Raw genomic sequence first — 25,613 nt, forward strand, 5'->3', positions numbered from 1 at the left:
CTTGATTCGATATCTGTGCCGCCGCCGTGCCTCTCCACTTTCATTGGATATAAACCGTAAAAAGAAGACCGAAAGCTTCTTTGCGCGTCGTTCCAGAAACGACAGCTGACTGGCTCGAGGGCTGTGAAGTGACTGCGTGTTTGTCCACGACGTTGAGGGAAATCGACGGGAGCACAGAGAAGCTCCTGGCCAAGAGTGGTCGGGCGCCCTTGTCGAACGACGACCGAGCGTCGAAAGGTCGAGCTAGGGTTTTCTCCTCGGGGTGTTTCAAGTTGGTACGACGACCTTGGCAAGCCGTCGAGGCGCTCCTGGCGCGGTAGAGGGCAGGACATAGGACAGAAGAGTGGGGGAAGGAGCTGGTGGGCACCTAAATCGCATTCGCTTGGCAAGCAAACGCATGGCGTTTTCAGCGCCTCGGTGGCCCTCAAAAGCGCTACATGCCCCTTGGCTGCGACTGGTGGGTCGGCCCTCTTTGAAGAAAAAGCAGTGTGCGGATACTGTACATATACCTGTTACCTCTTACGTGCTTGGTCTGTTTGGCGCGAGATATCGGCAACTTTTGGCCTCCCTGACACTACTTAGGAATGACAGTATCTGCAAACCCTACCCCCTGTGCATGTCTGCTGGCAGGTCAATCTGCAACGGCCGAAAGGGAAAATAAAAGAAGAAAAATAAAAGGTATGCAGATGGATGTCGTATTGTTTTTCAAACATAGATCATCCCATAGGCACAGTAGCATTGTTGCCCCCCTCCCACCTCTTCCCAATTTTGTATAGTCTGCAGTCCGCAGAGGCAAGAGCAAGGGAGGGAGACACTATGCTGGTCCCCCTAGAACGACGAGAAGGGCTCTGAGAGGGCCGGTTGGCCCAGGTGAGTGAGCCCGAGCGCGGGACGAAATTGTACCCCTGTGTCGTATCACTGGGGCAGATCTGAGGCATCCAAGCCGCCAATGTCGCAAGTGAGGGGAACTGGGGGTTGCGCTGAATGAAGGCTGCTAAGTATGCGGCCAGCCGAGTTGGACCATGCTGGGTGTTTCTTTTGGGCGACTCTACCCTTTTCCAGCCAGTCTTCTGTCGCTATTCACAAACATCCAATCCCAGCTATGATAACACCATCCCTAATACTGTCTCTGTTCTTTTTCCAAACCTGCGATAGCCCTCTAGAAGAGCTCTCTCCTACATTTTCTTCCTCTCCCCCTCCTATAGGAGACAGCAGCAGGATACTGGGAGGTGGGGAAGAGTCAAGGCGCCCTTTACTTTTCGTGGCATTGTGTCATGTTGGATTTCCTTTGTCAGTGGTAGTCGTTGGTAGTGGCTCGGCTTGCTCAAAATGGCGACACGTACGTTTGCTTTCTTTGCTTCTTCCTCCCCTCTCCTCTTAAATTCTCTGAACTGTCGAAGTGAAGCACGCAACGAGGTTAGCACGCAAGGCATTCCGATTTCTGGAGAACAGGGATGTGGAAGAAGTCGTCTCAAGGACCGCAAAAAAGTAAAACAATTTTGGGAAGGGGGTTTCGCCCAGCGGCCGATACAAAACTTGACTTGGTTGGATTTGTACAATAAGCGAAGCGTGCTTAACTCATCTACTTTCGTTGAAGAGAGAAAAGATGTGTGTGACAATCTCGTCACCAGATATCCATGTAATATGGTGTTTTTGAGCCATTGGCACTGCTTTTTCTGTCTGCAACCTGCTCGAACATCGTCGTCAGCCGGTATTCGTAGTGTGCATAGCGGGGACTAGAAATATACAAGACCTGCGGCATGGAACCGGGATCCTATTCGAACGCTTGGACAAGTACAGATATCCGTGCAATGGTTGGTCTGTCGCCGATGGCCGATGACGAACGAGTCGAAGTCTATTTCCCAACTGCGCGGAACGACAGCAAGTCAGGTAGAACATCAGCCTTCTTCGTCGCAACCGCCCCCCCCCCCCCCCCCCCCCCCCCCCCATCGATGGATGTCGGTTCCTTCCTAGATCACTATGTTTTTGCCGCATGGCTTTGGTGAAACCTTGAGCGCGATGTGAAGCCATGCTCAAAGGTCAGGGGAGCGGCTGTGGCTGCCCCCAACTTGGCATTCGGCGCACCCATCGCGATGGCCATCGGCTAGCGTATGTATTGTCGGGAAAAACAAGCCAAGCGGACTACTGCGCCATCTAGGTGTCTCCATGCAGTGAGCACTGACTGGAGAACGGCAATGAAAACCGGTCCATGCTGGTCATTCACTTTTTTTCCCTTCAGAACCATAGAGACCAAGCCAATGTAGCTATGATGAGCAAATTCGAATAGCAGAATAGAAGCCGGTAAGGAGGGACGGGTCTGTCTCTGTCTTGGGTCTTTACCCAGACTCGTTCGCGCCTTTGCTTGAAATAATCGATCGACGTCATGAATACCCACTCCGACGAAGAGCACTAGCACAATATAAGCGCCGCTAACTCGGACCCTGCAGGCCCCCAGGGAGAGAAATGTGCGGTTTCTTAATTGCAGCAAGACCAACAAATATGTGAGACCGCTTTCGAGCTGATGATAGATAGCAGCAAACAGACAATAGACCCGAAAGTTGGGGAATGGAAAGGTTCGCTCTGGCCCCAACGTGTTGCATCTAAAGGAGCTGGTACTCGGAATGGGAGAAGCAACAACAACGGCGGTCGATGAAGGCGGCTGTGCCATTGAATGTTGACCAGGCACAGTTTTCGGTACCGTGCCATCGATCTGCAAACGGTGCCGATGTTTTCTCAAACTTACAAGACAGCCTTTATCAGAGAACGGTGGCAACCTGCCGGACACCCTGCTCCCTTGACAGTACGTATAATATCGTCTTTGGTGTCTTTGGTGTCGATGTCGGTGTTTAATTGTCCTCTCGAACGACGATGCCGGCGAGGTCTGAGGTGGGAACGGACGCTTGCGGGCCATGCTTGGCTCCCGTCCCAGAGCCGGGGGTCATTCCGTTTACACCGTTTCCACCACCGCCAAACAACAACACCGACGGACCATTGAAAGCGGGTGGCGTTAATGGAGGCCAACGCCGAAGAAGAAGGGCAAGTCCCAACATTTTCCTGTCGTTCAATCAAAGGTAAGCAGGGTCTGTCTCAATGCCGTCGAGATACTATTCCCATTGTTGCTGATACCTTGAATTAGGTAGCAAAGTAGATTCTCAGATCAGCTGAAGTGTCAGATGTCGGTGCTGTGTGATGGGGATAGGTGAACAGTGCCGTAGCGCAGGCATCTTAGCAAGACCGAAACAGCGCTAGAAGAGGACCCAGAATAAATTTTTATTGTGCTTGGGAATCATGAGCTTGAGCCTCCGTTTGGCGACAGAGTGATTGGTGTCTGGCTATTGAGTTATGTACAGTACCCAGGTATGGGAGAGATGGAAGGAAAGATGCTGGCTGGGCTGATCATGGGAGGCGGTGTGTGCCTGCATAGGAACACATGTCTTTGTGTGCTTCAAGTTGCGACGACGGTTTTCTCTGGAGGGCTTCTTCGGGTGTTGTTGTTGCAGAAAACTTCAAGCAAGGTACGGACTACCTACCTGCTTCATCAGATACGTACCTTGGACACCTCCAGACTGTACCAGCTCGCTAAGGTTGATCACCTATCCCATAGTCTTCTGTTCATTCTTTTCTATTGCTGCCTCTCCCCACTCCACCAAGAACCAACCAACCAACCAACCTAGCAATGTGTCTATGAAATGTGAAAGAACTTACTCACAAAAAGACAAAGAAAGAAATATGGATGCACAGTGACCTGCCCACCCGTTTGTGTGGCTGGCGCTCTTCCCCAGTCTTAATCCCCAAAGCGCACTCGCACAACTAACCCACATCGCCTGAAGCCCAGGCCTTCTTTGGCGCACCTTCCCTTAGTGCAGTCCCCAGTCGGCTGCCCCCTTCCCCTTCCCGTCGTTCTCGCTATATCTTTTTTCTCTTCCCTGAAAACAAGGGCCATCACCTAAAGTACAGGCTACCGACTCCGCCAACTGACTCTGCTTAGTTTATTACCTGCCCACAACCAGGCACCCTGCTTTGCCTCTGCGCTAACCTTACTTTACTCTTCCTCCACGCTGTCTGTCGCTGTGGCTCGCTGACTGGCTTTTCCCAGGTCTTGGTCCTTTCCCCCTTCTTTTCCCTTCCCTGCCCGGTCCACCATCTTAGACACGCACACACGCACGCACACACCCGTACCTCCCTAGTCCTCACCTCTCACACCCGCCAGCCAGGGGACTCGCCCGGAGCCATTCCTTCCTCACCTCGCCTGCTCCGGCCTATCTCATCTCTCCTCTCCTCCCACTTTCCTCCTCCAAAATCCCCAATCCCAGCCGACAAACACTTGACGGCTGACTTCCTCCTCTCCAATCTTATCCGTCTTCGCCTCCTCCGCCTTCTCTCCTCCTTGCTTCCCTTTGTCAACATCCACCAAGAACGACAAGACATTACATTGCAGGGAGGTCCAAAAGGCATTTGGGCGTCAATCAAGCGAAAACTTCCGAAACCACCGAACAATCCACTTTCCATTGTGTGATTCGCCCTGTGCATTCCACACTACAGGGCCCAAACGACCCACGCTTTCCGCTTGACACCTCCGATTGTTAAGCTTCCCGTCTCCCGCTGGCCCCATATCACAGTACACCACCATCCTGCAACGCCGCCGCCATACCCTCTCGCTCTCTTCGTCCCGGTCTCAACGAGGAACAGACCATCATCCAGGTCTCCTAATCGACAGAGTCGCTTCCACACGGGAGACGTGCCATCGCCTCACCCTGTGGCACACGGATCTCTGACACCTCGCCGTTGCCGCCTCGCCGAAACCATCGACAACGCCAAACTTGCCCGAGGCCAGCGGACGCTGTCGCACTCATTTGCAAAGACCAACGATTTGCTACGCCGTTTCGTACGGCCGGCCAGCCCTCGCTCGCAAATCCTCGCCGACAACTTGAACCTTGGTCTATTAAACTTGCGCTACTTGTCGAAAATCTGAGTTGATCAAAGTTGGGTCGTTTAATGAGCGCCCGGTAGCGAATCCAGACTTCTCGACCGACTTGATACCTCGACCGCCCCGACAACCACATTGCGATCCAAGTGCGACTGTCCTCCAACACAACTCGATATGGCCGGCTACGACAACAGACCATTGAGTTTCTCTGAAAGAAGAGGGAGCATGCTCAGCGACGACATGACGCTCAACACCGGCGGAGCCCCTAGCAGTTCAAGGCTCGACAAGATGCCCCAGCGACCAGGACACATGAGAGGCCCTCCAACACCGAGCATGACCACCCCCGCCGCAGACTTTGATCAGCAGTTGACCGGCTCGCCGCCTCCCCCGCCCACACCAGCAGCCTCCCCTGGCCCCTCTCACCGTCAACTCGACTGGAGCGATGCCGCTGATGACGAGGACTTCTTCCTGGCCAAAGTGCGCCATCATTTTAAGAACTCGGGCGGCCCTCACCGCACCCGTCTTTTGGCCGACCTCCTGAACATGTGCACAAGCCAACAGCTGAGCTTCGTTCATCAGTTCGTCAGTCCTCTTCTCAAGAAGGACCCCTTTACCAGTCTTCCGGATGAGCTATGCCTACGTGTAAGAGTTCAATTACTAGTCAATGGCCCATGGGACTTGGATACTGACACTGCTACTCCAGATTCTCTCTTTCATCGACGACCCCAAGGTGTTAGCTCGTGCCTCGCAAGTTTCCAGGAGGTGGCGGGACCTGTTGAGCGATGACATGACATGGAAGAATCTTTGCGTGAAGCATGACTATGGCAGACGCTTGTCAGAGGTCTCGACATCGATGGGAAGCGGGTTACGGCCTGGAGCTCAGTCTTTGTGGGGGGATGAATACGCTAGCAGCAGCTTTCCAGGCGCGCTACCAATGACGGCTCATGCTTCGGGATCTCGCAGCCTCGACGGTTCTGGAAATGCGCGACCCAAGATGAGATCCTACAAGTCGCACTTCAAGCAACGGTATCTTGTCGAGGCAGCCTGGAGATCTGGCGGTACCAGTACGACAAGGAACATAACCCAAGAGGGGGGTGTCGTCACGAGCCTCCATCTAACGCCCAAGTACATCATCGTGGCTCTTGATAACGCCAAGATCCACGTGTTTGACACCAAGGGCAATCAGCAGCGTACTCTGCAGGGTCATGTTATGGGCGTATGGGCGATGGTCCCTTGGGAAGACATTCTGGTTAGCGGTGGATGCGATCGCGATGTGCGAGTATGGAACCTTGCCACAGGGTAAGTAAAGGCTCGTACCGATGCAGGTTTGTGGTCACTAACATAGACAGTGCATGCCTCCATACCCTTCGAGGGCACACATCGACAGTTCGTTGCCTGAAGATGTCTGACGCAAATACGGCGATATCGGGCTCGCGCGATACGACGCTTCGAGTATGGGATATTCGGACCGGGCTGTGCAGAAACGTGCTCGTTGGCCACGGTGCCAGCGTGCGATGCCTGGAAATCAAAGGGGACATTGTTGTCTCCGGCAGTTACGACACCATGGCCAAGGTTTGGAGCATTTCAGAGGGCCGGTGCATCCAGACGCTACAAGGTCACTTCAGCCAGATCTATGCCATCGCCTTCGATGGCAAGAGAGTGGTAACTGGTAGCCTGGACACCAATGTGCGAATCTGGGACCCCAGAACAGCGTCAGTATTTTGCACACATAGGACGGCATCATGACTGTTGGCATGCTAACTAGGTCTAGTGAGTGCTTGGCCATTCTACAGGGCCACACGTCCCTCGTCGGTCAGCTGCAGATGCGCGGTGACACTCTCGTCACCGGTGGCTCCGATGGCTCAGTCAGAGTCTGGTCGCTGGAGAAGATGTGCCCTATTCATCGACTTGCTGCACACGATAACAGCGTGACGAGCTTGCAATTTGACGATACGCGGGTCGTCAGTGGAGGCAGTGATGGCCGAGTCAAGATCTGGGACTTGAAGACAGGCCACTTGGTTCGGGAGCTCATAGCCCAAGGCGAGGCTGTGTGGAGGGTAGCTTTCGAGGACGAGAAGTGCGTGGCACTTGCTTTGCGGCAAAACCGTACCGTGATGGAGGTAAGCCAACCCCTTTAGCCTGACCAGCACAGCCGCATCGGTGCTGACCAAACACGCTTTCAGGTTTGGTCCTTCTCCCCCCCTGAGGACGTACTGTACGACCGTCCACTCTCTCTCCAACAGCGAGTCTTGTCAGAGGCGCCACATCGGCCAATGAGTGCCATGCAGCTCGACTACAGACAATCACAGCCGGCAGTCGCAGGTCCTAGTCGAGAAGCGGTCGGCAGCCAGGATGTCGATATGAGAGACGCTGGCCCATCCACAGCCCCGCTTCAGGGTGGCAACAAGACTTTCTTTCATGATGACTAAACTAACTTGGCTTCTGGGTTCTACGGCAGCATAGTGTCCCTGGGGTATGACTGGCGACAAGTATCACCCTGCATTAGACAGGAGTTGCGTTTGCACTGAACGGGCGTTTTGCTATGAGCGCATCACCAAGGCGTTGTACCCACAATGGCTGGTTGGCGAGATCGGGGGTTAGCTGACATGGCTCGTTCATCGAGAACGCTGCTGAGAATAGACGGGTGAGGCCCACGAAGACAAGGGCGTCGTCTTTTTGGCGTTGGTCTGGAAGCATCGTATGCATTTGAAAGGGCGGCCAGCATAGGGTTGACAGCATTGTGGAGAGAATTTGTTTGAATCGTGGGTCTAGAACGGCAGGACAACTGGGTTTCTGGTCATGAAGACTTCAGGGCTTTAGCGTTGCTCAACTAAGCGCATGCGGTCGGCCCGGCCGCGTCTTAATATACCCCGTGGTAGCGTTTTGTAGAGCTATATACTACATCAAAATGAGTGCCGATGAACTCACTATCTGAGACGACTACCTGGGTAGCGTGAGCATGAGGTGGGAGCAGTTTGAGTGGAACGACAAGTCTGGCCGGTCAAACGTGCCCATACCTAAAGTTGTTTTGATTGCTCTGTAGGGGAGTTTGGGCGTTTGCGGCGATTGGTCCTCGTCGCCTGCTCTGTTTCCTTGTTATCTCCGAATGCCGCCTTCCAGTCCAGTGAACAGCGATCTGGAACTCAATGGGGCCGATAGAGAATAGGACCGACCGGTGAAAGTCGGGCCCGCCAAAGTCACTCACTGCACCTCGAAGCGCTGCGCACCGCCTAAATCCCGTTGAGGCAGGGTCACGTGGCAGTCCGCTAGCCATCTTGGGACTAGCAGTTTTCAACAAGCAGCAGCTCCCTTCCCAACCAACGCCGCGATTTTTCGGAGCTCCAGCGACCAAATAATTTGTTATCACCCTCCTTCCCCCGAACCCTTCACGCTCATCGTCTGGAGGCTCCATCATCACCAACCCCCACGATGTTCTCCCGCGCGATCAGGTTAAACCGAGCGGTGCCTCTGCGCACTCGCACTCGCACCCCGGCCACTTTTGTTGCTGCGTCCCGGTCTGTCACCACCAACGCTGCGTCGGCAACCCTCGAAAAGGGAGTCCCGCAGGTCAGTTTGCGCTCTTTTCCCGCCGCCACCTCCGTTGAATCCACTGCAACAAGGACAATTTGTTTGGGCTCGGTGAACATTTTTAATTGCGCATTGCTAACGTGCAGCGCCATTTTAGTCAGATGAGGAGCCTTTCCAGATCACCCTGAGCGATGAGAGCTTCGAGACGTACCAGCTCGACCCCCCGCCGTACACTCTCGATGTCACGAAGAAGGAGCTGAAGCAGATGTACAAGGACATGGTTGTCGTCAGGTATGGCGAAGTCTTGCCTTTGAAATGAGAAAGATTGCTATATAGAACTTGGTAACTGACCTCACCCAGACAACTCGAGATGGCCGCCGACCGATTGTACAAGGAGAAGAAGATCCGTGGTTTCTGCCACTTGTCTACCGGTCAGGAGGCCGTTGCCGTTGGTATCGAGCATGCTCTTACCCGCGAGGACGACCTGATTACCGCCTACCGCTGCCACGGTTTCGCCTACATGCGCGGCGGCACTGTCCGCTCCATCATCGGCGAGCTTCTCGGTCGCCGTGAGGGTATCTCTTACGGCAAGGGAGGCTCCATGCATATGTTCGCCAAGGGATTCTACGGCGGCAACGGTATCGTCGGTGCACAGGTGCCCGTCGGCGCCGGTCTCGCTTTTGCCCACAAGTACACCGGCCGCAAGAACGCCTCCGTCATCCTGTACGGTGACGGTGCCAGCAACCAGGGCCAGGTCTTCGAGGCTTTCAACATGGCCAAGCTCTGGAACCTGCCCGCTCTCTTCGGATGCGAGAGTAAGTTTGAGACAACCATCAAGGCAATTGACGTGCCGAGCTAACTGGAGGTGCCAGACAACAAGTATGGTATGGGTACCGCTGCCGCCCGCTCTTCCGCCCTTACGGACTACTACAAGCGTGGTCAGTACATTCCCGGTCTGAAGGTCAACGGCATGGATGTCCTCGCCGTCAAGGCCGCCGTCAAGTACGGAAAGGACTACACCGTTGCCGAGAACGGACCCCTCGTCCTCGAGTACGTTACCTACCGGTACGGTGGTCACTCCATGTCCGACCCCGGTACCACCTACCGTACCCGTGAGGAGATCCAGCGCATGCGTTCCACCAACGACCCCATCGCCGGTCTCAAGCAGAAGATCATTGACTGGGAGGTCGTCACTGAGGACGAGCTCAAGACCATCGACAAGGAGGCCCGTAGCTTCGTCAACGAGGAGGTTGCCGCCGCGGAGGCCATGGCCGTCCCCGACACCACCCCCAAGATCCTCTACGAGGATATCTACGTCCCCGGCACTGAGCCCGAGTTCATCCGCGGCCGCACCCCTGACGAGACCTACTACTTCCACTAAATGTCTTCCCAATGACGAATAATTGTCTCTTAACCTTCCTGTCCTATTGTACAATACCTACTAGCTAGAGAGGGTGAAGTGGTCACAATCTGAACATGGCCGGGGTCTGCAGATATCCTCCTGGTTAAACAAAGCGCATTCCTACAAGGAGTGAAATGTGCCCAACAAAAGTGAAGTACAATTTGGACATGACAAAGTTTAGCGCAGAGTGCTTAGTTTTCGCCGTGATTGTGTCTGATGCATTAAACCCAATTAGTACATACATCCAATACCTCCCTAAGTAGGTAAGTAGTCAAGTAGACTCCTGCCAATCTACCTAGGTACCTGCCTAAATTTAAGTGGGTCTGATAGTCTATTTCACTTATCGCGTCGCGACGGGCTCAATTAAGGGCACTGAACGCGCCTGCCTAGCGCGTCAAGCATCCCCAAAAGTCACCCGACAACCTTCCATGGCCTGCGCCCGCCTTTTAAGCAGCCCAATTCCTCGCAGGAACGTACTCAGGGCGGCGGCCTTTTGCAACGATACTCGACTCTTCACTGTTTATATTCAACCACGCATCAAAATGCCGCCGAAGCAGGCGACACTGGGGTACGTCAAGACCTCGCAGACAACACTGGGGTGTGTAAACGGGCAATTTTCCTCAACCCAGCATGGTTGCTTTAGATCTCCATCTTCACAGCTATTTGGGTGGTGGTTGGGGTTGCCTGCTAACAATTACTTGCAGCAAGTTCTTTGGAGCAAAAGACTCCAGGCCCGAGCCGCAGCAAAGCAAGCTCAGCTTCGCTACCAAGGCAGCGCCCAAGAAGGCGGTCGAAAGGAAGGCGGAGGCCCCAGACGCAGCAGTCAAGGAAGAAAGTGTGTCTAGGCAAATGAATTGTTACAAAAGACCTTGCTAATGGCTCGCGTGCAGAGTCCAGGAAACGAACCAGAAGCCCAAGTCCCGCCAACAAGGCATCGAGTCCGAAAGTCAAGGATGAGATCACTGAGGAGGATGAAGAGGACGAACCTGCCACGAAGAGGCCCCGCAGAGTTCGTCAACGTATCGTCGAGGAAGAGGAAGAGGACGAAATGATGAATGAAGTTCCAGCCAAGTCGCCCACAGTGTCACCCAAGGCCTCGAGGACCAAAAGGAGTAGCCCTATGAAACCAACGAAGGCTGTCAAGGCCAGGGCTGACGCACCCGATTCTTCTCGTTCGAAGAGAGCTTCCAAGTCTCCCTCGCCTACGATAGTCTTGAAACAGGAGAAGGAGGAGGCAACAGAGTCTGCGTCCGAAGACGACTTAGTTGAAGACGACGAAGAGGATATCAAGCCCGCGGTAGCGAAGAAGACACTAGAGAAGGTACAGATGAGGCTCAAAACGCAGACCAAAGACCCGTACCCAGACTGGAAACAAGGCGAACCGGTTCCTTACGCCGCGCTCTGCACCACCTTCTCTCTAATCGAGCTCACGACCAAGCGGCTTGAAATCATGGCCCATTGCTCGCTATTCCTTCGACAGGTCCTGCGCTTGACCCCCGACGATCTGCTTCCTACCGTCCTCCTTATGATCAACAAGCTAGCTCCTGATTATGCCGGTATCGAGCTAGGAATCGGCGAGTCTCTCATCATGAAAGCCATTGGCGAGACAACAGGTCGCAGTCTTGCCGTCATCAAGCAAGATCAGAAAGAGATTGGAGATCTTGGTCTCGTCGCTGTCAAGAGTCGGTCAACACAGCCCACTATGTTCAAGCCCAAACCCTTGACGATTAGTGGCGTGCATAAAGGTCTGATGGGTATCGCTACTGTTTCCGGCAACGGTGCTCAAGGTCGCAAAGTGGACGCTATCAAGAAGCTACTGTCGGCAGCTGATTCTCATTCCTCTGGAAAGGTGGACATCAGCAAGGACAAGGGTGGCCCCAGCGAAGCCAAATATCTTGTTCGATTCCTCGAGGGCAAGCTCCGCTTAGGCTTGGCCGAAAAGTCTGTCCTTGTCTCTTTGGCTCAAGCTGTGGCATTTCACGAGGCAGATGCCAAGGGTCAGGTACCCAAGCCTACAGACGTGGAGCAGGCGGAGGCCATTCTCAAGACGGTGTACAGGTATGTTCCATCCTCCTTCTATTCGGCGCCCCAACGTGATGCTGATCCTTGACAGTGAACTTCCGAGCTACGATGTCATCATACCCGCCATGGTGGAGCACGGCATCATGAACCTTCGGGAACATTGCAAGCTCAAGCCTGGAGTGCCTCTCAAGCCCATGTTGGCCAAGCCAACGAAGGCTATCACCGAGGTGCTGGACCGCTTCGAGGACCAGACCTTCACATGTGAGTACAAATACGACGGCGAACGAGCCCAAATCCACTATGTGGCCAAGTCTGCCGACGAGGAGATCAGTCAGTCTCTGCCGGGGGCTACGAAGGCTGCGGCAGATGGAGTAGCTTCCATCTTCTCTCGAAATTCCGAGGACTTGTCAAAGAAGTACCCTGATATTCTCACCAAACTACACACTTGGGTTAAAGAAGACACAAAGAGCTTCGTGCTGGATTGTGAGACGGTTGCCTGGGATGTCGAAGAAAAGAAGGTCTTACCATTCCAGCAATTGATGACGCGCAAGAAGAAGGACGTCAAGATTGAGGATGTCAAGGTCAAGGTGTGCGTTTTCGCCTTTGATTTACTATATCTCAATGGAGAGGCCATCGTTGAGAGGTCACTCCGCGAACGCCGCGATCTTCTCGAGAATGCCTTCCAGCCCGTAGAGGGCGAATTCTCCTTGGCCACGCACATGGACGGGCAAGAGCTGGAGCAGATCCAAGTGTTCCTCGACGAAAGCGTCAAGGCATCCTGCGAGGGTCTGATGGTCAAGATGTTGGACGGCTCAGAGAGCGGGTACGAGCCCAGCAAGAGAAGTCGAAACTGGCTCAAGGTAGGCCGCTTTGACCCCGCGACCAATATGCGTCACATCTTGTCGCGTGCTGACCGCATGTTTTCTAGATCAAGAAGGATTACCTCAGCGGCATCGGCGACTCGCTCGATCTCGTCGTGCTGGGCGCATATCACGGCAAAGGCAAGCGTACATCCGTCTACGGCGCGTTCCTGCTTGCATGTTATAACCCTTCGTCCGAGTCGTATGAAACTGTCTGCAATATCGGTACAGGATTCTCCGAGGCCGTCCTCGAGGAGCTGCACACGCAGCTCTCGGACATAGTCATTGACCGGCCCAAACCGTTTTACGCACACTCCTCGGGCGGGCAACATCAGCCCGACGTGTGGTTCGAGCCGCGTTACGTCTGGGAGGTCAAGACGGCCGACCTGACGCTCAGCCCGCGATACAAGGCCGGTTGCAAGGAGGGCGTCGACCCAGGCGGTGAGAAGGGCATCAGTCTCCGATTCCCGCGGTTCATCAAGGTGCGCGACGACAAGAAGCCCGACGAAGCTACGTCCAGCCGCCAGGTGGCCGAGATGTACCGCAAGCAGGAGAGTGTGACCAAGAGCAAGGGTCCCGCGGCGGATGATGATTTCGAGTATTAACTAATGAGATGTACGATACACTACCATCAACACAGCTCACGGCGTTGTTATGTGATTTATTTGTTTTTTTATCCAGGAGTGGCGAAGATGAAGGGTGCGTATGCCTGCCCCACCCGAGCCTGCTTGATGCCATGTTGGTGATGAAAGCAAGGAAGAAATGGGAAATTTGTAAGCATGGCTATTAGAAGAATCCGACACATAGGAGTTTAATCCTGCCCGCATACAATCCCATGTTTTCGCTCGGTGCTCACAAGTCCTGGTTCTGGTTTGCGCGTCTCATGACGGGCAGGTGTACACTACCTCGGACGCCCAGCGATCGAAGTCCCCGTCCAGATTCGCTTTGCCTTTGCATATGCAGTCTGCAAAGGCGCCTCGGACCCGGCGGCGTTCATTTTCTGTGCGAGTTCGTCATCGCGCTTCCGAGAGCCCCCCCCCCCCTTTGCTGTACTCTGGATTCGGGGAGAAGAAGACGAAGAAAAGGAAGAACAGCAGACGAGTGCGAGTCACCCTTGCGGCTCTCCTACGTTGTCCAGACGCTGGTTGGCCGACAGCACTCGTCGATGCGGCTGTAGATGTGGGTGAAGGAGTTCCCGAGAGATTTGCGCCACGGGTTCCGGGCGTTGTCCCAGTTGTCTCTGGAATAGAAGAAGAAGACAAAACACATGTTCATGATCCTGTTGCTACAATCTACTACTACTGTACAACGAATGCTACGGTGTAGACGCCCCAGCACCGAGGCACGATGGCACTGGCCCCATCCCGGTATATTGGTTCTTGCCTAGCCCGGCCAGACAAAGCCTGCACGACCGGGTGATGATGAACTTCTAGCTTTCAACGACGCTGCTCCTCTGGAGCTTTTCCTTGGTCGCGTTTCCCAGGCCGATACCCTTCCGCCGGCCCCGAACGACGGCCTCCAACGCCTTGCCAACAGCGGGCATGTCGCCGAGCATGGTCAGGTGCCCGCGCTCGGTGCTGACACGCCCGCCACGCACTAACTCGTACCCTTCGGGAAGCTGTGCCTCGCGCGCGAGGACGACGCCGTCGCCGGCGCGGAAGATGAGGTCGTCGTAGGCGCCGGCGTGGGCGATGGCCTCGCGGCTTGCAACCTTGACGGCGTACACAGTGGGGATTTCCTTGCCGTAGATGACGCCAAGGGGAGGGTAGGCGTTGGCTCGCGAGAGTTCTGGATTGAATTGTGTCTCGGTACGGAACTGCTTCACTTCGGCCAGCACGCGCTGGAGATAGGCGAGGTTCCTGGCGCGGTTGGCAGGCGTCGGCGCCCCGGGCGGCCCCTTGGTGAATGGTGACGGCCTCGTGTTCGGGGCCTGGCTGGGAGTGTTGCCATCGATCTGCGGGTTCATGTTCCCTTCGCGGGCCAGCTCTGCCCTGCGCGCCGCGTCAGCGAGTGATGGCGACAGTGTATGGTTCTGTTTCTTCTCGCTTGAGCTGCGGCTGCGAACCGACAGAAGAGAACCAAAGGTTGTTGACTTTTCCTTGGGAGTCAGCGACGGCAACGGGGGTTCAATGCAAGGCGAAAGACGGTATTTGATCCAGTCGTTGACGTCGTGGAAATTGACCTTGTACTCCTCCTTCGTCTCTTTGTCGACGAAACATAAACCGTCATCGGGCAGGAAGACGAACGTGGTCCTGAGCGAAAAGTTGACCTGAGCAGTGAGGATCTTCTCATTCAGGAGTACCGCATCGCCATCTCTCAGGGGTCCTAGAACGTTGATACACCGTTGAGGGGTGCCAACGTAGACCACGCCGGAGAAGAGGTCAGGCCTCTGGTTGACAACATGACGTGTGATGAGGCCTCCGAGACTGTGCGCCAGGACCAACGCTCCCCTGGGCTCTTTGGAGCCCGGTTGGTTCGACGGGAGCTTTTCCAGGAACTCGATCATCTTTCGAGACAGCAGATGAGGGCTCAGTCTCCAGTCGTAGCCGTAGTCCCACAATCGCAGCTTTCCTTTCCGAACGTTCTCGCAGGCGCCAATCTTCTTGAACAGCTTCTTGGAGATGTCAATTGGACCAATGTTTTGCAGCATGCCTGACGGGATGATGCGCTTCTCCATCGTTTCCTCATCCTCGGGGTCGAGGCCCACCTCCAGATCGACTTTCCTCATGTTCAGCCCAATCTTGACAGGAGCCCACAGCTGGTGATGCGGAGGTTCCGCCGATCGCAGAATCGAGCCTCGATATCCGCCGAGAATGACTATGTCTCCAGTCAAGGTCTCCAGAACCCGATCCAGAGTCGAGGATCCGTCGTTGTCAACCTTTGGTGCCGGAGCCTCAGGTATGGCCTTACTCATTCCGTCCTCGTTTAGCTTCAGCGACGACCCCAGCTTGGGCAGGCTGGGCATTTTGAACGTGGGTCTCTCGGGCAAACTGTCTTTGATCGCCTTCATTCTCACATTCGCCATTTCCCTGACGTGGTCAAACCTGCCATCGTCGTCCCCGATTGACGATGTGCGGGACAGAGAGTGATACAAGAGCGAATCATCCGAAGTGACTTTCCTTAGTACGCGAGGCCTTGTGGTGGAAGGCCTCCCTGAAGACACAGAAGGGCGGTTCCCCGGCGCATCTTTGGACATGGTCTGTGATCGAGGGAGTCCATTGGCACCGCTGGACATGGGAGCCGTGTTGCTATACGGCCTTCCGCCCTGAGCCTGCGCTGGCTTCCGCTGGTCGACTGGCGACTTGGGCTCGGCCCTCTCCGCGGCCGCGGTGAAGAAGGAGAATGAATTGAAGATTGAGGAAGGTGCTGGGAATGAGGAGAAGGCATTTGAAAACCTCTTGAGCGCGTCGGCTCCCGTGGAGGAGGAGCGTTTGTGCCTTGTCTGGCCGAATGATATGGACTCAAGAGCGTTCTTGGGCGCCTCGCCATCCCCGCCGACGAAGAAGGTGTTTCTTGGACTGGACTGCCAGGGCGAGGGCAAATCCTTCGGGGCAGGCCTTGCTTTCTGAAGCTTTTGCGATTGTCGTCTGCGGGGTGGTGCTGGGGATATGCGCAGTTCTGGCTCCGTCTCAAAATCGGTAGGGATCTCGTCGGGGAAGGGCGTCAACTCGGGCGAGCTGGCGGCATCATCACTGCTCGATGGACCAGGTTCGAATATGTTACCAGCCGATCTTTTTCTTTCCAAAGCAGCAGCCCTCTCGGCAGCAGATGTTTGCGGTAGAGTAAGACGGGTCGCAGCAACGCTCAACGCAGGCTGCATGACGGCTTGGGCGTCGTCTTGGTCATCGTCACCATACATGGGGTCTTCAGACGGAACCCTTTCAAGAGCCGGCGGCGGCGGCGAACTCGGCCTCGCGATGAGGCCTTCTTTTTGAGACATAGCAACCATTGTGAACTGTACGATGTATGTATCGAGATGCTGTGAGGGCTGGGTTGCAAAGTGACGGTATTTGAAGGTCGCAATTTGCAGCCGGGGGTTCCGGGGGATTGGCTCAATGGCACATGCTCAGTATCCTCTTTTGGAGGCGCGCGCGATAGTGGACACCGGCCAGCGCTGCACCGAGGCAGTCACGGGATAATGACCTGAACGAGATGGCAGAACCGAAGGTGCAAAAAAAAGAAGGGTTCCGAAGAATCCGGGGAAATTTTGGGTCGGAGCAATTGCGGCCCAGTAAGAGGTAGGAGGATAAGAGAGGTTGGTTGTTGGGTTGTATTCGGTGTTGAGGTGACGAGGTGACAAAGTGATGAGGACGAGGGTGCAGCACAACGCCCCTGTATGGGGGAAGAAGAAAAGGCAGATTTGGCGATGACGACCCAGATCTCCGGGGCAGGGAAGCACCAAGTAGATCATATAAGAGGAAGACGGTGAGATAGTACGACAAGAGTACCTACCTCACGACTCGAGCATGGCCGTATACCTAAACGCGTACAATGGGGAAGAGGCAATCTGCCAACCCACGTGTGCCCACTTGTTCCTACGTCTAGCGTGCGTGCGTACCCGGACTTGGCTAAGTCGCCATGACAGAAAAGGACCTAAAGCAAGGTACATGTCGCCTCAGTTCAAGAGAGAGTGGGTGGCTAACTCAAGACCGGAGTACGGAAGGGAAGTTTGCTGATGTCGTCCCGCCGTGTAGGGACCACGATTGTAGTGTTGAGATAGTGTAATGGTGTCGAAGGACCAGAAGTCTGATGTGCACAGAGCTGCGCCTCCTTCGCCCGAGAGCAGGGGGTACCCTTCCTCGGCCGTACATCGTGTACTGCGAAGTAAATCTTCCGTTGCGAAGGGGGGCTCGGGCTTCACAGGCTGCCAGATATCGAATGCGGCTAGGCTAGGAGATGGCGGCTCGTTCATCTCACTGATGTTTCTCCCGCGCGCTCGATCGACGTTGTTTGCTGTACCGAGACCGGGAGGTATTTTCTGTCAGAGACAGAGAGGCTCGGACAAAGGACGCAACGAGCGTCGCTCGGTAGGGAGAGGGAAAAGGGCGAAGCGAGACGACTGGCCATGCATGGTCATTTTTGTTTTATTTTTTTTGTTCTTCGCCGTTGCATAATTGGGTTGAGAGAGAGGGAGAAAGAGAGTGAGAGTGCTTTTTTGGCCGATCCAATCACATGGAGAGCCTTCCCATGCTGCGGCTGCGATTCATCGATTGCCTGGAGAAAAGGTGCTCGCTTGGCTGTTGTTGAGTACGCGGATACGTCAGGTCATCGGTCATCGGGCGCTCTCCAACACCCCAGTTCTTTCTCTCTATCTCTCTCTCTTGCAGTCTTTTTTTCCCTCTCTGCCACTGACATAATCACATGCGCCGCCGGAGGCTAGTCAAGGGTTTGCTTTCTCTTAGCTGCCATTTGAAAAGAGCCTCATTGGCCCGACGCTCACCCTACCCTCAGCAACATCAACGGCCGGCAGCTCCGAGCCCGCGGCACCCGATGATCCGGCTCTAGTTTTCCTTGATTAGGTATCTATACTTACAGCGATGTCTACGACTGTGTGTGTGTGGGGGGGGGGGGGGGGGGGGGGGGGGGGGGGATGTGGAGAAGCAGCACATGAAAAACATGGATGCCTATAATGAATGAATAAAACCCCGACGTAGAATGAAGGCAGCATAAGCCATCACATATTCCGTAGAGTGAGTGAGTGAGTGAGTGAGAAGAAGAGGCAAGTGTGGATTCGACAAGTATGTACAAGCATGGGCTGGTGGTCGGCACAGTCAACAAAGCCTATCCCAAGGTCGCAACAATAATTAGGTGTTTGCTGGCAAGCGTAAGCTCGGGCAAATGGCCTGATGGAAAGCTCAAACCCGCAAAGTCGAGGCTCCAAGAATCGGATTGGGCCCTGCTCGGACGTTCTCTGGTGATTCCAGAGTCTAGTCTATCTAGCTTGGGCTGATGTACGGCGTGCCCAACGCAGCAATTCATACCGAGCCGGCCAGCGCGAGGCACACTCCCGTTCCCGCGCTGCGCTGCATGCTGCTCACGGACGCGCCACGGCGTTTTTGAAGGCCTTCTTCGGTGCCAAAGTTGCTTGCTGTGTTCCGAATCCTTGATGCAGCTGTCTGGAGTGGAGTTGGAGGTGTTGTCCCGATAAGAATTCCAGTCGCCCCATAATTTTTCAGTGTCACTCTTCCCCTCCCTTCCCCCTCCCAAGCGCTCAGGTAGGTAGGTAGGTACCCGTGGACGTCATTGCCGGGCCAAGCCGCCAACCCAAAGCCTCACCCGCGGCGCGACCAGAACAATACAACGCCACTGTTGGTCTTGGTTTCAACGTCGTCAGATTTGCCCGCCGAACTTGTGTAAGTACATCAGTGGTCTGTACCTTACAGTGCTAGATGGTATTGGGGCTGAGGTACTACTGTGCATTTGGCTAAGTAGGTAGTACCAAGGGACAGTCCCGTTGCTGAGACCATCTGCCATGTCAAAAATCAAACAGAAACCCCCCAGCTTCTTACAGCTGCAGCGGCTGCTGTAACAGTTCCCCGAGCTGCCCTTCCACCCTGCTCTTTCGTCGTCTTCGTCCCATATGCATCATCAATCATCACCCATCGCCCTGTGCCCTGTTTTCTGAGCTTCCACCTCCCTTCTCCCTCGCGCGCTCTGTCCGGCCTCGTCTCACACACATTCCTCCATCCCCTCCATCCCCTCCCTCCCCTCATCTATCCGCCCAACCGAAAGCCGCGCATAATCTCCGAAGCTATGACTACCCTTGAACCTCGCCAACCTTACACTGACGAGGAGCTGCGCCAGCTCTACCCTCCACAGCTCAAGCTCCAACTCGTGCAGATCCTCCTGCGCCACGGCGAACGAACTCCAGTAACCCCTCGTTTTCAGAACACTGGCCTTCCGCCATACTGGCCTTACTGTCGTGCTGTCCGTCACCTTCGGTCCGCCGTCCTTGACCCTGACACGGGTGAATACTCGTACCTTGACTGGAAGCGTCGTCTGGAAACATTCGCCTCCAACGATGACAGCCCGGTCATCGCCGCCGGCCCCAATGCCGAGCTTGATGACATCTGCGACATGGGCATGCTCACCGACCGCGGTCGAGAGACCACCCGTAATCTTGGACGCCGCTTCCGTGATCTTTACGTCCAACGCCTCGGCTTCCTCCCCGCCGACCTGACCGATGCCGAGTCCCTCTACCTCCGCTCCACTCCGGTCCCTCGAGCTCTGGAGTCCCTTCAGCAGGCCCTGTCCGGCCTGTACCCGACGAAGCACCGAGCTCCCGACCTTCCTGCCTTCACTCTCCTCACTCGAGCACCTCAGGACGAGACCCTGTTCCCCAACGATGGCAATTGCCGCCGCTTCGCTGCCCTCTCGCGCGCCTTTGCCCAGCGCACTGCCGAGCGATGGAACAACACCCCGGAGATGGACTATCTCAACAAGAAGCTCGGCAAGTGGATGCCGAACGACGCCCGCATCGCCGTGGATTCTAAGCCGCGGTTGAGTGGCATCATGGACACAATCAATGCTACTCGCGCACACGGACCTCAAACGAAGCTACCCTCCGAATTCTACGATCCCAAGGCCATTGCCATAATCGAGAAAATCGGCGTGGAAGAATGGTACAGCGGGTACGCCGAGAGCCAGGAGTATCGCACCCTCGGCATAGGAGGTCTGATGGGCGATGTCGTAGCTCGCATGGTTGGAAGCGTGGAGCACAGTCCGGCGGACGGTGACTACGAAATCAAGCAGCCAGATGCTGCTCCCAAGCCCATCCGATTTGGAATGAGCGGCTGTCACGATACGACGCTGGCTGGTGTGCTGGCGAGCTTGGGGGCCTTCGGCCCTGACAAGTGGCCCCCATTCACGAGCCACATTGCCATTGAGATGTTCCATGATACGAGGATTTCCGCAGTCGATACTGCAACCAAGTCACCGGTTGCGCCGGTCCCCAAGGATGGCAGCTGGTTAAGCTCGTGGTTCTCCTTCGGTCGGGCGAGTGCCCCGTCACCGGGCACTGCGCCCCCCGGCATTGGTCGTAAGACGACTCCCGAGTTGACAGATGCCGAGAAGGACAAGTTGGATGGGTACTATGTGAGGCTGCGGTACAACGACGAACCCGTGACGATCCCCGGTTGCAAAGCCCCTGGTAACCACCTCGAAGGCGATGAGTCTTTTTGCACTCTGGTAAGAATTCAGATCAATGCATCATAGCCCAGTCTCGAAACAACTGACATGTGATCCAGACCGCGTTCAAATCCATCGTTGACAAGTACACGCCTGTCAGCTGGAGAGACCAGTGCCGCATGAACGCCAACGCGCCCACCTTCCCGGCCAAGCCTGAGCCGGCAGGATACTAATTGATGTTTGAACTGTTGGATGACGCCATGACAGATACTGGAGTCGAGCCTTGGTTGGTATAGCTTACATGATAGACCAGAAAGGAGCAAGGCCATGCGGCTATCATAGATCACCCTGAAGCGTGTAAGATGTCACTTCTCACATACTTGGATTCTTCAAATTTGTATTCTTCTCAAGAGTCATTGGTGCTCTGTGTCTCATGAACCCATTGCGTCAAGCCAGGATATGTGTACTGAGACGTATGTAAGCAGAGGTGGTAGCAGCAAAGGGTGATATCGATTGAGAGAAAGCATCTAAACCAGCCTGTATCACAATCGGACTTTTGTCGACGTGAAAATAGAACTGAGAACGGCGGTATTTACGCTGTCGGTGGAACAGTTGTAGCCACGCCACGTTGGGACGGCACAGACGATTGAACACGTACTGGCCTTCGCCTGTAGGGCTGCATCCGCCAGAGGTATGGGCCAACTTGGCGTCCAATGTCTTATCGTGAGGTGCTGCCAAGGGAGGGAATGCAACTTACTTCGATAGTCGCATGGTGTTCAGGCACAACATGCGTGCTCGGACGGAAGGCTTTCTCGTTTACATTGGTATCCGGCACCGACATAACAACATAGAGTCTCGAGAATCACTGCGGCTACGTGGACCACCTGTACAGTAACGGCCATCACGATGAGCTGTTGAGAGCATCGAGCATCGCGAACTCGTGGGGATTTGCCGTTGATGCGAAGGCTTGTGACAGTAATGAGAGAACAGCATCCGCACCAGAGGCATTGCAAGCTTCATAAGTATTCGCATTGTTGATGAGTGTTCTCACCGCGGACTTCTCGATGCAATCCTGCTAGACCAGACCGCCGGCTCCGGCCCAAACGAAGACTACAACAGACACGCTGGGCTGGTGATGGTGACGACGACGGAGGCCTACGATACTCTGTGATGGCTTGTATGCCTCGGGATGGATAGGTACGCACAATGTCAGACAGTGACGAGAGCTGTGCAATGTTACTTGGTGGTACGGCTGGCATTGGTTGCTTCCGGCTAGGCTCTGTGGCAGGGTATGGTGAGCAGTCGTAGCTGACCATGCTCAGGCAGGCACAGGCGGCGCGCATCAGGCTGTCGCAGACGTGGACGTCGAAGCCAGCGTGTATCCGTAGCCGCAACCGGTGCTTACTTGGTCGCAAGTTTACGTCCTCTGGACGAGTAATGGCGTTACATCCAAGCCCTGCTGTCAACTAGACAGAAGCGAGTGCCGTGTCAACAGCCAGTGCACCCACTACTACCACCCCTCGCGGAGGCCGCCCAGGACACCGGATGGAAGCCGTCTGTCTCTTTACAGATTCCGAGTCCCCCTTTTCATCTCCCTGATCTAGACCCTTGCGCGCGAGGAGCTGCAGCCGCCGCGCGGGGTAGATCTCAACCCAACACCTCGCCGCATCGAGATGCTCGTCAAATCTCAACCGCGAACCCCCCATAGGATATAACGCAATGTCTTCGGCTGGTCGAGTCGCCTGCGCACGTGGAAATGCAATTGGGGGCTAGTCGATGTCGCAATGTCGCACGCTTTAGCCACCTGGGTAGCTAGCGGTGTGTACCTGCTGGAGAGAGCTTTACCATCCACCCGGGGACGTTCAAAAGCGCGCAACTGCTTTCACCCCGCCGCCCCTGTCAAGCTGTGTTGGTGGGCCGGCCACCACTACCACCCTTGGGCGGTAACCTTGAGAGCGCAACATTTCGGAGTCCAGGCCGATCCATCCCGCTACATGGGGGAACAACACTCTCCGTGGCCGGCAGCGCCGAAACCGCGGTAATGGTATGTAGCTCTTTCCATTCCGTAACAGGCAAGCGGGAGGGCGCCCGATCATCCCAATTCGCCAGCTCTCCAATCTGCACCATTGCACCACTTTCTCTCTCAAGTCGTCCAAAACAGGTTTCTTGGCGCCAGTGCGCTGCTGGTACGCTATTGCTACGCTACAACCAGTCTACGGGCAGGTTGGGTAGGTTACATCCCAAACGCCAACGACGGGCACCAGCCGTGGGTGTCACCGGCTCGGTTGGTCTTGTTCCTGCCAGCGCAGAGCAAGACACGCAGGATGCCGGCTGGGTCGACCCCGATCCTGGGGATGCGCAACGGTCCCCGGTATGACGACATCTCGGTGGACCAGGTGTCCGTTTCGCCATGGCGATGCCGTGTAAGCTTCTCCATCCGGCCTTCAGAAGAGAAAATGATGAGATGATGCTATCCTGTTTTACTTCCTCGTCCGCTGCTGCCACGACGAGATGGAGACGGGAAGGACGGCGCCTAAGAGAGGCTCTGACCGCCGTTGCGCCGAGCGGGCGCCGGCCCATCGTCGATGCCACCTCTTCGCCCGTACACAGCTTTCCAATCAATACTCAGGGGGACCCGTTCCCCTCCCTTTGGTCCACTCTCGTTCCTGTCCGTCTCGCCCTGCAACCCGCCCACTTGGCCCCTCCCAAGACACGCCCCTTCAAAGCTGGGGGGGAGACCTGGTCGAGGACCTCAGCTAGTCCGGCACTTGGGCTAGACCACAAGAACGCAAGCGTTTCCCTAATCGTCGTGCCAAGTGGCGCAAGCATGGTCCAATGTCCCCCAGATCCAACCGTCACTCAGCTCGACATGGCAGCATGATGGGGGGAAGGGAGCCGGTTCACAACGACGACGACAACGCCGACGGCGGGCCAGATCAAGCTTCCCTGCCGCAATGCCCTGCCACCAATCTGACGACGGGTTCAAAGGAGGGGTCCCGGATATGGCGTAAACCTGCGTCTCCTTAGCGTGCGACCCTCCTCTCGATGGGCCACTGCCTTGTCGATCGGGAGGGTCAGGTCCTTTGCGATATGCCCATGGCAAGCAGGGACCAACACATGTGAGAGTACGACTGGCATCATGACACAGCTCCAAGGCAGGCAGGCAGACGCAGGCTTCATTAAATACCCGTCCGTTTCCTCGGTTTCCCTCCCACTGTCCCTCGGCCTTGCATCATCTCATCACCCTCCTCATCTCAGTCCAACTACACAACTAAAACAAACCCTCCCCAAAAAAAAACTAGACTACTAGTAGCAAACATGTCTTACGGCGGCAACGACGACGTGAGTGGTGCTTTCTGTTTGGCTGACGAAGAATCTAAGAGCCGTTGACTAACAACATCTCCAGTCCAACTACGGTTCGTCCCGCAGGGACAACGAGGACAGCTACGGCACCTCGGGCACCACGGGCTACGGCTCCTCCGCCACCCGCCGCAACGACGACGACAACGACAACAGCTTCGGCTCTTCCACCACCCGCCGTGACAACGAGGATTCGTACGGCTCCTCCACCACGCGTCGTGACAACGACACCTCCGACTCGTATGGCTCCTCCGGCCTAGGCCGTAGCGGCAACGACTCGACATACAGCTCATCGCGCGGCGACAATGACAACACCTACGGCTCTTCCACCACCCGCCGTGACAACGAAGATTCGTACGGCTCTTCTACCACCCGTCGCGACAACGACACTTCGGACTCGTACGGCTCCTCCACCACCCGCCGCAACAACGACAACGACAACGACAACGACGACTCGTACGGCTCCTCTCGCAAGACTGGCTCTTCGGCCTTCGACTCCACCTCGTCCAACCTCGCCGGCGCCGACTCGCTCTCCTACAACGCCTCGGAGAACAAGGGCCGTACCTACGATAACGACGAGTCATCGTACGGCACCACCACCACTGGCAACCGTCGTGACAACGACATCTCGGACTCGTACGGCTCCTCCACCCGCCGTGACAACGACACCTCGGACTCGTACGGCTCCTCCACCCGTCGCGACAACGATACCTCGGACTCGTACGGCTCCTCCACCCGTCGCGACAACGACACCTCGGACTCGTACGGCTCCTCCACCCGCCGTGACAACGACACCTCGGACTCATACGGATCCTCCACCACGCGCCGTAACAACGACAACGACGACTCGTACGGCAACAGCGGGGACAGGAAGGGCGACAGCACGGTCGGCAAGATCCTCGAGAAGGCCGGCGACCTCCTCAACAGCGACAAGCTCGGGTCCAAGGGCCAGGCCAAGCGCGAGAAGGCTGGGTTCGGCAACGACGACAACGAGTACTAGACTTACCCGCGCGTCTCTTGGTAGCCCCGGCTGTCTGGGAGACGAATGGGAAGGGGGTGGGGTGTTTGGCTGTCGTGTGGGAAGGGTTGTCTGCGAGCTAGACACGCACGCACTCTCTCTCCCTTTCCTTCTCTCTGCCTACCATCATGGAAGTTTGTGTTGTTTGCTAGCGAGCCCTGAAATGAATCCTGATACCAAGTCACGCCTTTTTTCAAGATGTATGCGATAATAAGAGTGCTCGAATTGATGCTTACAATGTATGTGGATGCTGCTGCGCTATGGGGGGAAAAAAGACGCCAATGAACAAATACCCCCCTCCCTCCGACCCTGAGCCTCGCACTCTCGTCCCCGCTCGACTCCTGGACAACGGCTGCCCGCCGTACGGCA

At 55.6% G+C, this 25,613-nt stretch overlaps 6 protein-coding genes across 6 annotated transcripts; 5 read left to right on the forward strand and 1 right to left on the reverse strand.

Annotated features, from left to right (window-relative positions):
• Nucleotides 1–3,978: 3,978 nt before the first annotated feature.
• On the forward strand, nucleotides 3,979–7,874 carry CDEST_00921 (Putative F-box domain, WD40/YVTN repeat-like-containing domain superfamily). Its single transcript, XM_062917080.1, has 5 exons — nucleotides 3,979–5,569; nucleotides 5,631–6,226; nucleotides 6,277–6,639; nucleotides 6,699–7,047; nucleotides 7,111–7,874. The coding sequence occupies exons 1-5, from the start codon at nucleotides 5,102–5,104 to the stop codon at nucleotides 7,354–7,356; spliced, it is 2,022 nt and encodes a 673-aa protein (XP_062773131.1). The 5' UTR covers nucleotides 3,979–5,101; the 3' UTR covers nucleotides 7,357–7,874.
• A 406-nt stretch (nucleotides 7,875–8,280) lies between these two features.
• Nucleotides 8,281–9,931, forward strand: CDEST_00922 (Putative dehydrogenase, E1 component, thiamine diphosphate-binding protein). The gene is made up of 4 exons (XM_062917081.1): nucleotides 8,281–8,494; nucleotides 8,613–8,746; nucleotides 8,816–9,270; nucleotides 9,328–9,931. Exons 1-4 carry the CDS (start codon nucleotides 8,357–8,359, stop codon nucleotides 9,834–9,836), a joined length of 1,236 nt encoding a protein of 411 aa, XP_062773132.1. The 5' UTR covers nucleotides 8,281–8,356; the 3' UTR covers nucleotides 9,837–9,931.
• A 314-nt stretch (nucleotides 9,932–10,245) lies between these two features.
• On the forward strand, nucleotides 10,246–13,629 carry CDEST_00923 (Putative DNA ligase, ATP-dependent, nucleic acid-binding protein). The gene is made up of 5 exons (XM_062917082.1): nucleotides 10,246–10,455; nucleotides 10,562–10,692; nucleotides 10,748–11,915; nucleotides 11,971–12,739; nucleotides 12,808–13,629. Exons 1-5 carry the CDS (start codon nucleotides 10,286–10,288, stop codon nucleotides 13,342–13,344), a joined length of 2,775 nt encoding a protein of 924 aa, XP_062773133.1. The 5' UTR covers nucleotides 10,246–10,285; the 3' UTR covers nucleotides 13,345–13,629.
• A 374-nt stretch (nucleotides 13,630–14,003) lies between these two features.
• CDEST_00924 (Putative alpha/Beta hydrolase) lies at nucleotides 14,004–17,455 on the reverse strand. The gene has a single exon (XM_062917083.1). It carries the CDS (start codon nucleotides 16,686–16,688, stop codon nucleotides 14,169–14,171), a length of 2,520 nt encoding a protein of 839 aa, XP_062773134.1. The 5' UTR covers nucleotides 16,689–17,455; the 3' UTR covers nucleotides 14,004–14,168.
• A 1,733-nt stretch (nucleotides 17,456–19,188) lies between these two features.
• Nucleotides 19,189–21,452, forward strand: CDEST_00925 (Putative histidine phosphatase superfamily, clade-2, histidine acid phosphatase active). The gene is made up of 2 exons (XM_062917084.1): nucleotides 19,189–20,926; nucleotides 20,986–21,452. Exons 1-2 carry the CDS (start codon nucleotides 19,493–19,495, stop codon nucleotides 21,097–21,099), a joined length of 1,548 nt encoding a protein of 515 aa, XP_062773135.1. The 5' UTR covers nucleotides 19,189–19,492; the 3' UTR covers nucleotides 21,100–21,452.
• A 2,647-nt stretch (nucleotides 21,453–24,099) lies between these two features.
• On the forward strand, nucleotides 24,100–25,612 carry CDEST_00926 (uncharacterized protein). Its single transcript, XM_062917085.1, has 2 exons — nucleotides 24,100–24,208; nucleotides 24,273–25,612. The coding sequence occupies exons 1-2, from the start codon at nucleotides 24,185–24,187 to the stop codon at nucleotides 25,224–25,226; spliced, it is 978 nt and encodes a 325-aa protein (XP_062773136.1). The 5' UTR covers nucleotides 24,100–24,184; the 3' UTR covers nucleotides 25,227–25,612.
• Nucleotide 25,613: the final 1 nt, after the last annotated feature.

The sequence above is a fragment of the Colletotrichum destructivum genome, chromosome 1 (assembly GCF_034447905.1).
Source record: "Colletotrichum destructivum chromosome 1, complete sequence".
NCBI lineage: Eukaryota > Fungi > Ascomycota > Sordariomycetes > Glomerellales > Glomerellaceae > Colletotrichum > Colletotrichum destructivum.